This window comes from Podarcis gaigeae (assembly GCF_964106915.1).
Source record: "Podarcis gaigeae genome assembly, chromosome: 1".
In the NCBI taxonomy this organism is placed as follows: Eukaryota; Metazoa; Chordata; class Lepidosauria; order Squamata; family Lacertidae; genus Podarcis; species Podarcis gaigeae.
Window position 1 is genome coordinate 70,692,610 of NC_139678.1, and position 12,957 is coordinate 70,705,566.

The 12,957-nt window shown below is 42.2% G+C and overlaps 1 protein-coding gene across 1 annotated transcript; it reads right to left on the reverse strand.

Annotated features, from left to right (window-relative positions):
- Positions 1-2,346: 2,346 nt before the first annotated feature.
- On the reverse strand, positions 2,347-12,957 carry PSMA1 (proteasome 20S subunit alpha 1). Its single transcript, XM_083715737.1, has 10 exons — positions 12,479-12,957; positions 10,746-10,790; positions 9,902-10,003; positions 8,809-8,912; positions 8,026-8,114; positions 7,026-7,096; positions 5,850-5,979; positions 5,094-5,173; positions 3,828-3,932; positions 2,347-2,679 (listed from the first exon to the last, which is right to left on the reverse strand). The coding sequence occupies exons 1-10, from the start codon at positions 12,479-12,481 to the stop codon at positions 2,623-2,625; spliced, it is 786 nt and encodes a 261-aa protein (XP_083571863.1). The 5' UTR covers positions 12,482-12,957; the 3' UTR covers positions 2,347-2,622.

Genomic DNA, 12,957 nt, shown 5'->3' on the forward strand with positions numbered 1-12,957 from the left:
TATAACTTAGGGCCCCACTGTGTTGGGGGGCCCCCAAAAAAATTAAAGGGGGGGGGACTGGATGTACATTTCCAAAACATAAGATAAAAAACAAAATAAAAACCTACATACAGCAACAGTGGATTGTGTTGTGTAGGCTCCTATTTGTTATGTGCAAATGGCTTTAGATACGTATTAGGTCCATAAATTACCTTATAGCATATATTCAACACAAAAAACGGCAATTTGTTGTTGACAAAGGACAGCTGGACATCTAAGGGCCCCATTACCTTCAGTAGCTTAGGGCCTCATCAAACCTAAATCCGGCCCTGCGTGTATCCTTCACCCCATGGAACGCCCTTTATCAGTCTTTGCTCAGCCTTGCTTGTGGTAGCTGGAATGGGTCCCTGAACTCTGGACTGTGCTTCTTGCTTGCCTGACAGGTTGTGTGAGGGTGTGGAAACTAGGCTAGGGTACAAAGGCAAAATTCACATCAGCTGCCCCATCCAACACTGGCATACTGACTCGGGGAGGGGGTGTTGCCTTGAACTGAAAAAAATTCCTGATAATAGCCTTAGGTTGCTAGCGTAAGCCACATTCAATTCAGTAGGATTACTTCCAGACAGACACGCATCTAGTATCCTATTCAAAACCTGTGCTTTTTATTTTTGTAGAATCATAGAATGGTTCATAAATTATCTAGAGTTAAGGGTGAGTAGTGTGGTGGTCCAGTTTCCCAATGATACTGTACAGAGATGTTAAAGAGATTGTGAAAAGCTCCAAAAAGACCTCTGAACTGAGTGACTGGGCAGTAAATGGACAAGTGAAATTCAGCGTAAACAAATTTAAAGTGATGTGCGTCAAACACAATCTTAATTTCTTATATATCCTCATGGAGTCTGAACTGGAGGTGACTGACAAGCAGTTAAGACCTTGGAGTCAAAGCGAATAGTTCCATGAATGGCCCAGCATGCGGCAGCTGTGAAGAAGGCAAATTCCAAGCTAGGGATCATTAGGAAAGGATTTGACAGTAAACTGCCAATATCATAATGCAATTATGCAAATCTATGGTGTAACTGCATTTGGTATATATACTGTGTATCAGGGGTCGGCAAAGTTTTTATGGCTTGGGCCGGTTCATGGTCCTGCAGATGCCGCGGTGGGCCAGAGTGTGCACACGCGTGCATGCGCAAACACTATTTCCAGCGCTCCTTCCGGCGCAGAGGAAACGTGCACAGCTTCCCATTCCCGGCCAGTGTCGCGGAAGGCGGTCCCCACTCTGCATCGAGCCATAGGAGCCAACCAAATGGGCGGCAGGTGGCGGATACATGGGCTGGTTACCGTATTTTTCACTCTATAAGACGCACCTGACCATAAGACGAACCTAGTTTTTGGAGGAGGAAAACAAGAAAAAAAATATTCTGACTCCCACAAGCCAGAACAGCAAGAGGGATCTGGCTTCTGGGATAGCCTCTTGCTGTCCCGGCTTATGGAATAGCTGCACACAGCTTCTTCCGGGCAGGGGGATGAAGGCTCCCCATGCCTGGAAGAGGCTGCGCGGGGCTAAACCAGAAGCCAGTACAGCAAGCGGGAATGCTGCGCAGTGATCCCTCTTGCTGTCCTGGCTTATGGGATAGCCGTGCACAGCCTCTCCTGGGCAGCGAGAAAGGCTCCCCCACGAGCCGCGCTCCCTTTAAAGAGCCGCGTGGAGAGTGTGTGCGGCTCTTGGGGGCTTTCCCCTGAGGAGGGAGAAGGGCAGCCCTTCTCCCTCCTCGGGGAAAAGCCCCCAAGACACACACACACGCTCCACGCGGCTCTTTAAAGGCAGCGCTGAGCAGAGCCTCCCGCCTGCATTCGCCCCATAAGACGCACACACATTTCCCCTTACTTTTTAAGAGGGGGAAAGTGTGTCTTATAGAGCAAAAAATACAGTAAATGACCCCCATGGGCTGCTTGTGGCGCATGGGTCTTAGGTTGCCGACCCCTGGTTCTGATCACATCTCAAAGGTCAGAAAAGTGCAACAAAAACGATCAAGGGGGTGTTGCAACTCCTCTGAGGAAATGTTGCAGTATTGAGGTGATTGTGCATAGCATTATTATTATTATTTATTGCTTTTATATACCCGCCCTATACCCGCAGGTCTCAGGCATGTAGATAGAGGATAGAAAAAAGTCCTCCCCCGCCTCATAACACTAGAACTCAGGGCCATCCCATGAAACTAAATGTTAGACAATTCAGGACAGAGAAAAGAAAGTACTTCTTCACATAGTGCATAGTTGAACTATGGAACTTTCTCCCTCAAGAAGCAGTGATAATGATTTTGCTTTTCCTGATTTAAAGAATTAAAAAATAAAAACCAAAGCAAGTTGTTTCAAGAAACAGGTTTATTTAATCAACGCCTTTATGACAGGAAAACAAGCTTTTTCATATAAAACAATATTCCATAGTTTCTAGAAAATGACATCTCAAGAGCAGTGGTCAGTTATTAATTCTTTGCTGCCAGTTTAGGATTTTTGGCAATACATTTTTGTAGACCAACTCACTAGAATGTATCACTACAATATGCATTTATCTCAGAGTTATGTTAACAGAATACAAATGCATGCTCTGGCATTCCTGTGTCTGAAGTGCATGCACAATGATTAGTGCTCCATTGGTTCTTCAGCCTTTTCTGCAGGTTCTTCAGCAGGTTGAGCAGTCTTGAAAAGGTAAAATTAAAATATTAAATATAATTAAAACTACGTCAGTTTTAATTGTCACTGGTAGCAAATTATAGAACAAAATCTTACAAATATAAAACCCCACCAATATTTAATTTTAGAGGCCAAGTCAATTCTGATTTTCAATATTCCACAATTCTGCACTAAATAATTGCATAGAATCAAAATCCAATTAGGCCATGATATATCTTTTTTAATCAAATCTTTGCAACTTTAATATAATTCCCATTTAGTTCCCAAGCCTGACAGCAGCCATAATATACATGCCTGCTTTAACTGTAATTTGTTCCTCTTATTTAAAAAATGGTTCTGAAATTCCAATATAGATAAGAGTGTCCAATATGAAAAACTTTTTAGATAAACATGATTATGTGACTGAAAACCCCAATAATGGTTGTACTAAATAATTTCATACTGGAGCCTATTAAGTGCCCTCTCATTGTCCCCATTTACAGGACAACTTCCTTAAAAATACTTTGTTATATCCAGCTTATCTTTAGTGCCATGGCATCTGAAGGGGCTATTTTTGTTGATTCCCCCTGCTCCTGCAGCCGTCAGAAAATGTATTCTAGAGAGTTAGAATCTGTTCAGAACAGATTTTGAGGGCTACTGGGGTGGTAGATGGGGAGGAGAAATCAGCAAAAGTTATTGCCTTTTATTAGTAGATGTCTCCTGCAGGACCAATAAAATAATTACCTATTAACAATTACTAATATAATTAGGACAATTAAGACAGTTAAATGTTAGCAAAGTATATGAGTCTCATTTCTCCAGAGGTTAAATATTGGACCAGGCTTGTTAATTTAAAATAATGCCTTTTTCTAGTGCCGAAAGGACAAAAAGCAGATCTCAAGAGAACTACGCTGGGGACAATTTTCCACAGAAGGGGTTTCACAGCCCCAAAAGGTCCTCTCTCCAATCACTACTCCTTCAAAGACAAGGAAACTAGAGAAATGCCTCAGCGGAAGACTGCAGAATGTGGACAGGTTCATTACAATTGAGGTAGGGCGAGGTGGATAAAAGAAAATAGTAGTAGCAAAACCACAGCTTATAGAACACTAAAATCAGGCATTTTACAAAATGTTACTGTATAAGTAAATTTAATGTGTTGTATTAAATTTGCGTACCTTTCTCTGGGGTCTTTCTTCAAGTCCTTCTAGGAATGGTGCTACATCATCATCATCATAAATAGTGAACTCCATGTCTTTACCAACAATCCCGATGGAAACATTCTGTTAAATGATAATTGGAAAACTAAGAAAGGTGCCACTGTCTTTCTGCAGCACAGATTATGTACATCTGTTCAAAGGGAAGTCAGGAGGATTCTTTCCCAACATTGTGCCCGTGCAGAAGTCTTTCTGCTGATGAGGCTGGTTAGGTAAATCCTGCCCGTTAAAGCAAAATATTAGCCACCTCCATGATAGACACCAAGCAACACCTCCTGTTCATTTTAATTAGGCATCCCCATACTCGGCCCTCCAGCTATTTTGGGACTACAGTTCCCATCATCCCTGACCACTGGTCCTGTTAGCCAGGGATGATGGGAGTTGTAGTCCCAAAACAGCTGGAAGGCTGAGTTTGGGGATGCCTGATTTTAATCATGATGACAAGCCAGCATAGGTGAAGCAAGGTGCACCTTAGCTGGCAAAGCATCTCACAATGTATTAATTGCTATGAAGGAGCAGTCCTGTACCCTTGTGGCCTCACAAATCAGTAAAATGACAGGATATGGAACACCACCATGGAGTAGATACAAAAGTGGCAGGTACATACAGGACATTCCCCAATATACATAAGCCTTTGATCACATACGTATGTATTTGACTGGAATAGGTCCAGAAAAACCTGCTCATCCAAGAATTCCTGGAGCAGCTCAAACATTGCCTTTATTACTTTGGCCCCAAACCCCAGAATTTCACATAGGCCTGCTGTTATTCAAGCTATCCAGATAATCGGAACTAGTGTTATTATGCATACAAGTGTCTCCTCTACTAGTGCTGGTCAATATCCAATATTAGCCATATTCAGAGCAGACCCACTTGAATCACTGGCAAATGACTTACTTGGCTATCATCTGCTATTTATAAGTAGGTAAGCACATTTCCAGTGTTTGCACAAACATGTATAGAAGTGATGCATGCAAGTGCTGTTCAAATGTAGCAGACTTGCTTAAGTTAATGATACAGTTCAGGAGTTCTGGGTGCACTGGTAAAAGGGTTATTTTGTATCTTTTTATCTGAATAATCTTCACTACGTACAACTCTTCAGTTGTGAATTTTGGCTTCCACTTACACAAATGATAGGATTCATCCCCCTTCTGTATTGTGCTTTGCTAGTGTTACGCTCCAAAATCATAGAACAGACCACAAATAAAAAATGGTTCCAGCACTTGCCTTAGTAGTCAGATCCTGTTCTGCAGGTAGAGTCTCTCTCAAGGCACGTAGTCCATGCTTAACTAGCTCATTCAAATTACCTGTAAAATACGTTTTCAGTTATGACCAGTTCAGAAGCTCAGGACAGTCATACCTACACTTATGTATCCCTCTCGATACGTAATCTTCAGGATGCGAATGCGGCAAACCTGGAAGTATTTTTCTGGGTTTTGCCGCATGCACAGAAGTGCTAAACCGCATGCATGAGCAGGAGCAGTCACCCAGTTGTGAATTCTTCGAGATATGGCCGGACCTCTGGAACGGATCCTGTTCGCAACCGGAGGTACCACTGTATTTCTCCTGCAGGGAAGGGGAAGTTTCAAAGCACTCTCTCCTTCCCCATGCCGGGGATTACCAGTCAAAGTCTGCTCAGCAATAAACCAGGAACACAACATGTACATGAGAGAAAGGGGTAGAGCAATATGTGCAAAACATCATACAGTCAAACTTCGGTTGTCAAACTTAATCCATTCCAGAAGCCCGTTCGGCTTCCGAAATGTTTGACAACCGAGGCGCGGCTTCCGATTGGCTGCAGGAGCTTCCTGCACTCAAGCAGAAGCCGCGTCAGACCTTCAGCTTCTGAAAAATGTTCAAAAACCGAAACACTTTTGGGTTTTCGGTGTTCAGGAGCTGAAACGTACAGTAACAGAGGCGTTCAGGAGCCAAATCATATAGAGGACTGTACTACAAATCAGATAGAGGAGACCAAACACTTACAGTCAGCAAATTCGGTCATGTGTCGCTCCAAGTAAGTTCGAGCTGACTGGGACCTAGCTCCAATGGACATTGCTTTGCAGTCAAAATAATTTGCAGAAGGACAGGTCTGGAAGATATGGGGACCCATATCCTAGTAAAACAAAGGGACATTATTTATTTACCATGAAATAGCATAAAGATATGTCCATTCTATTTTATTTCAGAAGAATGCAACATATAAATCTGTAATTAACATATATGGGTACATACACGATTTTCAGGTTTCCTGACCAAAGGCCTAAAATAATATGGTGCTAATACTATACCATACGTTTCATGCCTTGCATATAGGATGAAATACAACTGATTCTCCTTGTATTGTTACTGCAGCAGTGGAGTCTTCTTATTCTTATTCTTAAATAAATTTGTATACCACCCTATAGCTGTAGATCAGAGTGGTTCACAACATAAAATTACAATACAGTCATACCTTGGAAGTCAAACGGAATCTGTTCCGGAAGTCTGTTTGACTTCCAAAACGTTAAAAAATCAAAGCGTTCAGAAGCCCGGTCGGACGTTTGGGTTCTAAAGAACGTTCACAAACTGGAGCACTCACTTCCAGGTTTGCGGCGTTCAGGAGCCGAAACGTCCGAGCACCGAGGCGTTCAGGATCCAAGGTACAACTGTATAAAAAGCAGAATGAAAACAAGAACTAAAGCAAACCAATAATCCTCCTTTCCACAACACAATTAAAAGAGCATTGAATGTCAACCAGTCAAAGACCTGGTTAAAGAGAAATGTTTTTGCCTGGTGCCTAAAGGTGTATAATGAAGGCGGCAGGCAAACCTCCCTGGGGAGAGCATTCCACAAGCAGTGAGATGGAGAAGTGGGTTTTGCCGATTCCCCGCCCTCCATCCCCCCCCCCAAACCTATTCTGGAGGTTATGGCTTGTGACAGTATAGAATGGGGGGGGGGGGGAGTGGGGCAATCAGCAAAAATCAGTTCCCCTTAGTGGACACCTCCACTAGATCAAAGGGTCTTGTGCTCACAGGACAGTCCTTGGACAGAATCCACTGTTTACTGCCATGTTGCCAATATGGTACCATGCTTCTTCTAGCATAGAAAACTCTCGTGATACTTTAGAATAATGTATCATCCAAGGAATATGTGATAGACAAATATGAAAAGCAGCCTTACATCATAGCCTGCAATGAGAAGTCCGACACCATATGGCCTTCTGCCATACCGTTGTGTTGGTATCTGCGTTTCTTGGACAAGCTGAGGAATGTGTCTCAAACGGCATGTATATTTCAGTTATAAAAACATTTCTATCCCACTTTTCCACCCTCAAGGGGGTCTTAAGGCTTACAAATAGAGAGAATAGAAGTACGAATAATGCTAGTAATGCCACCCAGAGTGGCTGGGAAAACTCAGCCAGATGGGCGGGGTATAAATAATAAATTATTATTATTATTATTATTATTATTATTATTATTATTATAGCAGATAGCATTTAAAAGGAAAGCTATTAAAACACACATCAGCAACACACATTTCAATTAAACACAACCCACAAAACAGCTGAGCAGAGAAACCCCCCACTAAACCAAATGCCTGTGAATACTCAACACAAATATTCAACATATATGCACTTGATTTATTGTGGCAACTACACACAAGTTATCACTTACTGCTCAAGTAACATGAACGTGCAGAACCCTTCAAACATTCCGAGTTATACTCAAGGGTGTCACTCAGTGGATATTAAGACCTCTGATAGCAGAAGATAATCAATTTTCAGATATATTCTCCCCCCCCCTCATCTGCTCTGGAGGACCTCCCAATCCTCTAGAGCAGAATTTGGGGGTGATGGGTGGGCTGGAGCTGCAGAAAATTACTTCCCTCCCAGTTTTGGTGATAGAAGCCTTACCATCAGCTGAGTAACACTTTTGAGTATAACTCTTCAACTTTATCATTTGGTTTTTACCACTACCATCTGTGGCTGAAATTTTCCAGGGATCAGTGGATCCAGCACCATTAATATTAAAGCAAAAGGTCTCCTGCACTAGTTTAGTTCTTACACAAGTCAATACATTGATCAATACACTTATTGAAGTAGTAAGAACATTGGTCAAGAGCAGAGCATAATCTTGACAACTATGAGCGTCTCACGATAACAATCACAAAAAAAGGATACTGCTTCCAATCAGAGATACTAGTCGAGACACTGGAAGAGGTCTGTCAAATACAAATCTAGAATCCAGACACTCCTGGCGCATGAAATTGCTGCAGGATTCAAAGAGACAAACAAAAATACACCAGTAGATGGCTTGTTATGCATAAGTTTCATTCTAGGTGTAGCTTTGATCCTTGTTATGATTACTGGAGTGCCCTGCAGTAGCCCCATCTAGAGGGCACCAGCTTAGGCAAGCTGTTCTGCTAGAATTATATTGCTTGGGGATCGCAACAGCAAGCAGTGCTCAAATCTCACCACTGCCAAGAAGTTACTGGACAGAGTATGTTTAGCCACTGTGTTTTATACAAGGTTTTAATGTTAGTTATGCTGCAAATCACTTTGGGACATTGTTCTGCATGTGAAAAGCAATGGATAAATATAACAGAATAAGAAGAAATAGTGTTTATTCAGGCTGCAATCCTATATTCACTTACTTGGGAACAAACGCCACTGAACTCAATGGCACTTACTTCTGAGTAGACATGCACAACATTGCCTAGCAAGTCACTGTTCTGCCCATCTCAGCCCCTTCCCCTGCACTCTCACAATACTGGCCACCTCTTAGCTGAATCCCAGACAATGTGTTTATAAATTTGCTTTAATTCCAATCAATGGTACCACTGGGGTTTACATGCAATTTTATGTACTCTTAAAAGGAGGCATATAAATATTTGGAATGCAGTAAAATATGTGTAATTTTATCTCTGTGCCCTATATATGAAATAAACCAGTTTGCAAAATTACCATAGAAGTCTTGCATCAGCTGTAAGTCCAGCAATTGAAATACCGATATGGTTGTCAACATATAAGATTTTTTTCTGATGAGCTGCCAGCTCAGACTGTGCCCTCTAAACACAGAAAAAATAGTTGTGAGTCACACAAACATTTTGACAATGACAAGTATGGTTATAGTAACAACTGAATGGAGAGTATTTTAAGATGCGGTACGCTGCCAGATGATTGGTCCAGATCAGTGGTTGCCAATTGGTGGTCCACGGACCCCAGGTCTGCATAACCCACCCAGGGGGTCTGTTGCACCATTCACCTAACAAAAATTATCATAGACATATCAAAAAGTAGTGGGTCCATGGCTTGGCTTTTGAAAACGGGGTCTGCTGTACTTCGGCAACTGGGAACCACTCTTCTAGGTAGCTCAGTATAGGCAACTCCCCATTTATGTGGGGGTTACATTGTGAGGCACAGCACATTTTAGTGAAATCATGTATATTTGAAGCATGACTGAAAAAGTCTGCAAACACACCATTCTGCCCCTGCCCCACTTTTGTGACGTTTTCTAGTCACTTCCAGGTTTGGCGCAGTCGTGCACATATCAGACACGCCTAAAACCATCGCTGCTTGTACTGTCTATCTGGCAGCAGCTCAGCAATGATTAATGGTGGGTAGTGTATTTAGCAAAGGAAAAAGCACCATTATGTTCTATTATTTCCAGAGCATTTAGAATGCAGTAATTTACTTCACGGTAATTAGGCTTACAAGTGTATAATAGATGGGTTCAGATATATTATAGAATCATAGCATTGTAGAGTTGGACAGGACCACAAGAGTCATCTACCCTCTGCAATGCAGGAATCTTTTCCCCAATGTGGTGCTCAAACCCACGACCATGAAATTAAGTTTCTTGCTCTACCAACTGAGCTCTACCAGCTACAAGGATGCTTGGCAGCGGTGGGATTTAAACCCACACTTCCAGAGATACTTGCCCTATACAATAGTCCCTCTTACCACTGACATATTATAGTAGGAAAGAATTGCATGCATCCTCTTCTCATTTTAAAGAGGGTGAGGGATTAACTCCAAGCTTTATCCTAATGTTTACCTTTAAAGCAACTAGAACAGCATGGTTCTTTGATTTTAGTCCAACAGTTGCAGAGCCTTGCTTCACAGCCTCCATTGCATATTCAATTTGGTGAATTCGCCCCTAAAGAAGAAAACACAGATTAAAATGTTCCTCTTTTAAAATGTGCTGACTCCAGAAGTACATTGATCATATTGCATACTGCAATAATCAATCTTCTGGCACCATTGCAACTGGGAAGGTGAAAGAGATAGAGAGAGAGAAAATACACACCAAGTTACAGTAACAAGGAACTTCTGAACTAACATAGTTAAGCACTGCAACTTGGCTTGTATGTGCGTTCTCTCCCAGCACCACAACCTTCCCAGGAAGTCTTTTTACTTTGGGCTGCCAGATATATTTCATTCTAAATATATATATGCCTTTTATAATTCCATAGTTTACCAACCAATGGAATATAACAAATGCCTTTTTATGTTCAAGTGGAGTTAATGGCTTCACAAGACAGTGTTTGGCACATTGATACAATTATGTTCTGACCAAGCAACCCTAAATATTTTTCACACCAAGTTAAATATAAAAACCTGAAGAATTACCATCCATTTGGCAAGGATCTCTGTTGTTCATTCACAAACAGCACAAGCATACACACAAAACAGGAACTGGTATAACTGTGTACACACTAGTTCCTACAACTTTCTCTTTAAAAAAAATGATTGCACTTTCCACAATGTCTAGGGAATCAATCAAACCCATATGGAAAAGTGTTTACTAGCATATTCCTTTGGCTATTAAAGTTAGGTACAAATCACTGCAATGAGTTGAGAAAAATAATAAACAAATAAAATAATAATAATAATAATACCTGAGGGCTCCAAACGGTGACATCATTGTCATACTGGTTGCGAAACTAAAGTGCACAAAATAGAATCTATTAACATGAGTAGCATTATCAGCTACAAAGGTACAACATTATGCTTTAAATCATTTTAAAGTAAGACATAAGAACAGCCCTGTTGGTTCAGGCCAAAGGCCCATCTACTCTAGCATCCTGTTCTCACAGTGGCCAACCTGATACCTGAAGTAGGTTTGTTCGTTTAAATGTGGCACTTCACAATTATTTAGGTTTGCTAAGAAGCTCAGAATGCAAAGCTAGGCATAGGGAGGAAGGGAGAAATAAAGTAAGGTATGGGAAAGGAAGAGATTAGGATTACTCAAAGTTATTGCAAACAGTGCAGTAAGTAGCATAGGCACATGGCCTAATCATGTTATCATGAATTAGGAATAAGAAAGAACATTTTTAAGGAGAGGAGCTTTAAAGAAATGATTTGTGATTAGCAACCCGATACTGAACATGCTGAACAGAAACAAGTCCCAAGTCTAACACTACAATCCTGCTTCCTTAAAATCAAGGTAAGTTTTGCTTTTGATTACAGTAAGAGCAACATCATGCCTTTTTTGGCTGATCAAAGCATGAATCAAAACACTAGTAGACAACTGCAGAATAACAGCTTTCTACAGCATTAACTGCCCCACACTAGCCATGTTGAATCAAATGGTTTCACTTCTCTTTGAAGGGCTGCATTCAGGGTTTACAAGACATTGAAGCACTTTGGCATTTTTAAACCAAATTCGAAACTCCTACATGAATGAAATTTTAGCAGAACTCTTTTCTGCTATTTTAGTGGGGATCAAGAAAATTTTAAGATGCGTTCTAAGCAAGAAATTTGCAAATTAAAATTTGATTATATGAAGGTGCATGTGAGGGCTACATGAAGCCCTATATTTAATTCAAGAAATCATGCTGAAGTACTGTCTCTTGCTCATAAAGTAAAACTGGAAACTGGCAACACCGGGGCTCTAAGATATTTGATACAGCCACATATCTGTTCAACTTTCACCCTGAGAAAAGTCCTCCCCCGCCATCCCGAAGTCATACAGAGGAGAACAATGGAGTCATGAAGCAGAATAAAATGCTGCATCATTGAGCAATGGTGAATGATTCGCTCTTTGTGCAAACTGGGCATATGCTTCCTCTGGAGGTTATACAGAAAAACTGGACGGCAAACAGTTTCTTGTCAGACATTTTATCTTGCCTGACAAGCCTGCGATTTCGAAAGGAGTTTCGCTTTCGGTTAAGGATAAGAGAATTTGAGATTATTATCGGGTTGAGGCGTTGGGGCAGCCATAATAGTCCCTGCATTTTAGAGAAAGGCGGATTATCTTATTCTTATTCTTTTATGGGGGGGGAAACTGAACAAACGGTGCGGGAGGGATTGATGCTGCTGCTGCCCCTTTCTTGCGGAAGAGGCTCGGAGGCGCGAAAAAGATTTGGGATTGCAGGAAAGTTTGATTTAGGGAGAAGGCGAAGGGATCAACCAAAGAGATGCGGAGGAAGAGCTGGGAGGCTTCAGGCTCCTGAAGACGGCAGGAGAAGAGGCACAACCTGGGCCCAGACACAACCACCACTCCGATGTGCTGACTCACCCACCTACTCGGACGAGGGAGACGCAGCCTCCCCGCGATCTCTCCCCGGGCTCCTTCTGGCTCTCCCTCCCTCCCTCTCTCCCGCCGGCCCCCGATCCCCACCCGTCTCACCATGTCGGCTGCTTCCCGAACACTACTACGAGCGGCTGCACCAGCGAGGGTGGCTTTGGAAAAAAAGATCGATAGCTCGGCAAGCGTCAAGTGCGGGCTTCGGGACTTCCTTCCGTCTCTAGCGAGGAATCGCAGCCGATCGCCAAACCCCCGATCAAAAGGCGCCACGCCAGGACGGCTCCTCCCCCTGGAACAGCAAAAGGTCGGCGCGTGCGCGCTGGATACTCGCCGCTTCGCGCTGTGAGCAGCCGTGAGATCTTCAGACGAAGAGCGATATACACATTTAATGAAAGAATAATAATAGCGACCTGCCCCATCCTTTAGCTGTTGTTGTTTTTTCCCTTTTAAAACACTAACAATGCAATACTATGTGAGTCTCCTCAAAAGTAAGTCCCCTTAAATTTAATGAGATTTAGTAAAGGTAAAGGGACCCCTGACCATTAGGTCCAGTCGTGGACAACTCTGGGGTTGTGGTGCTC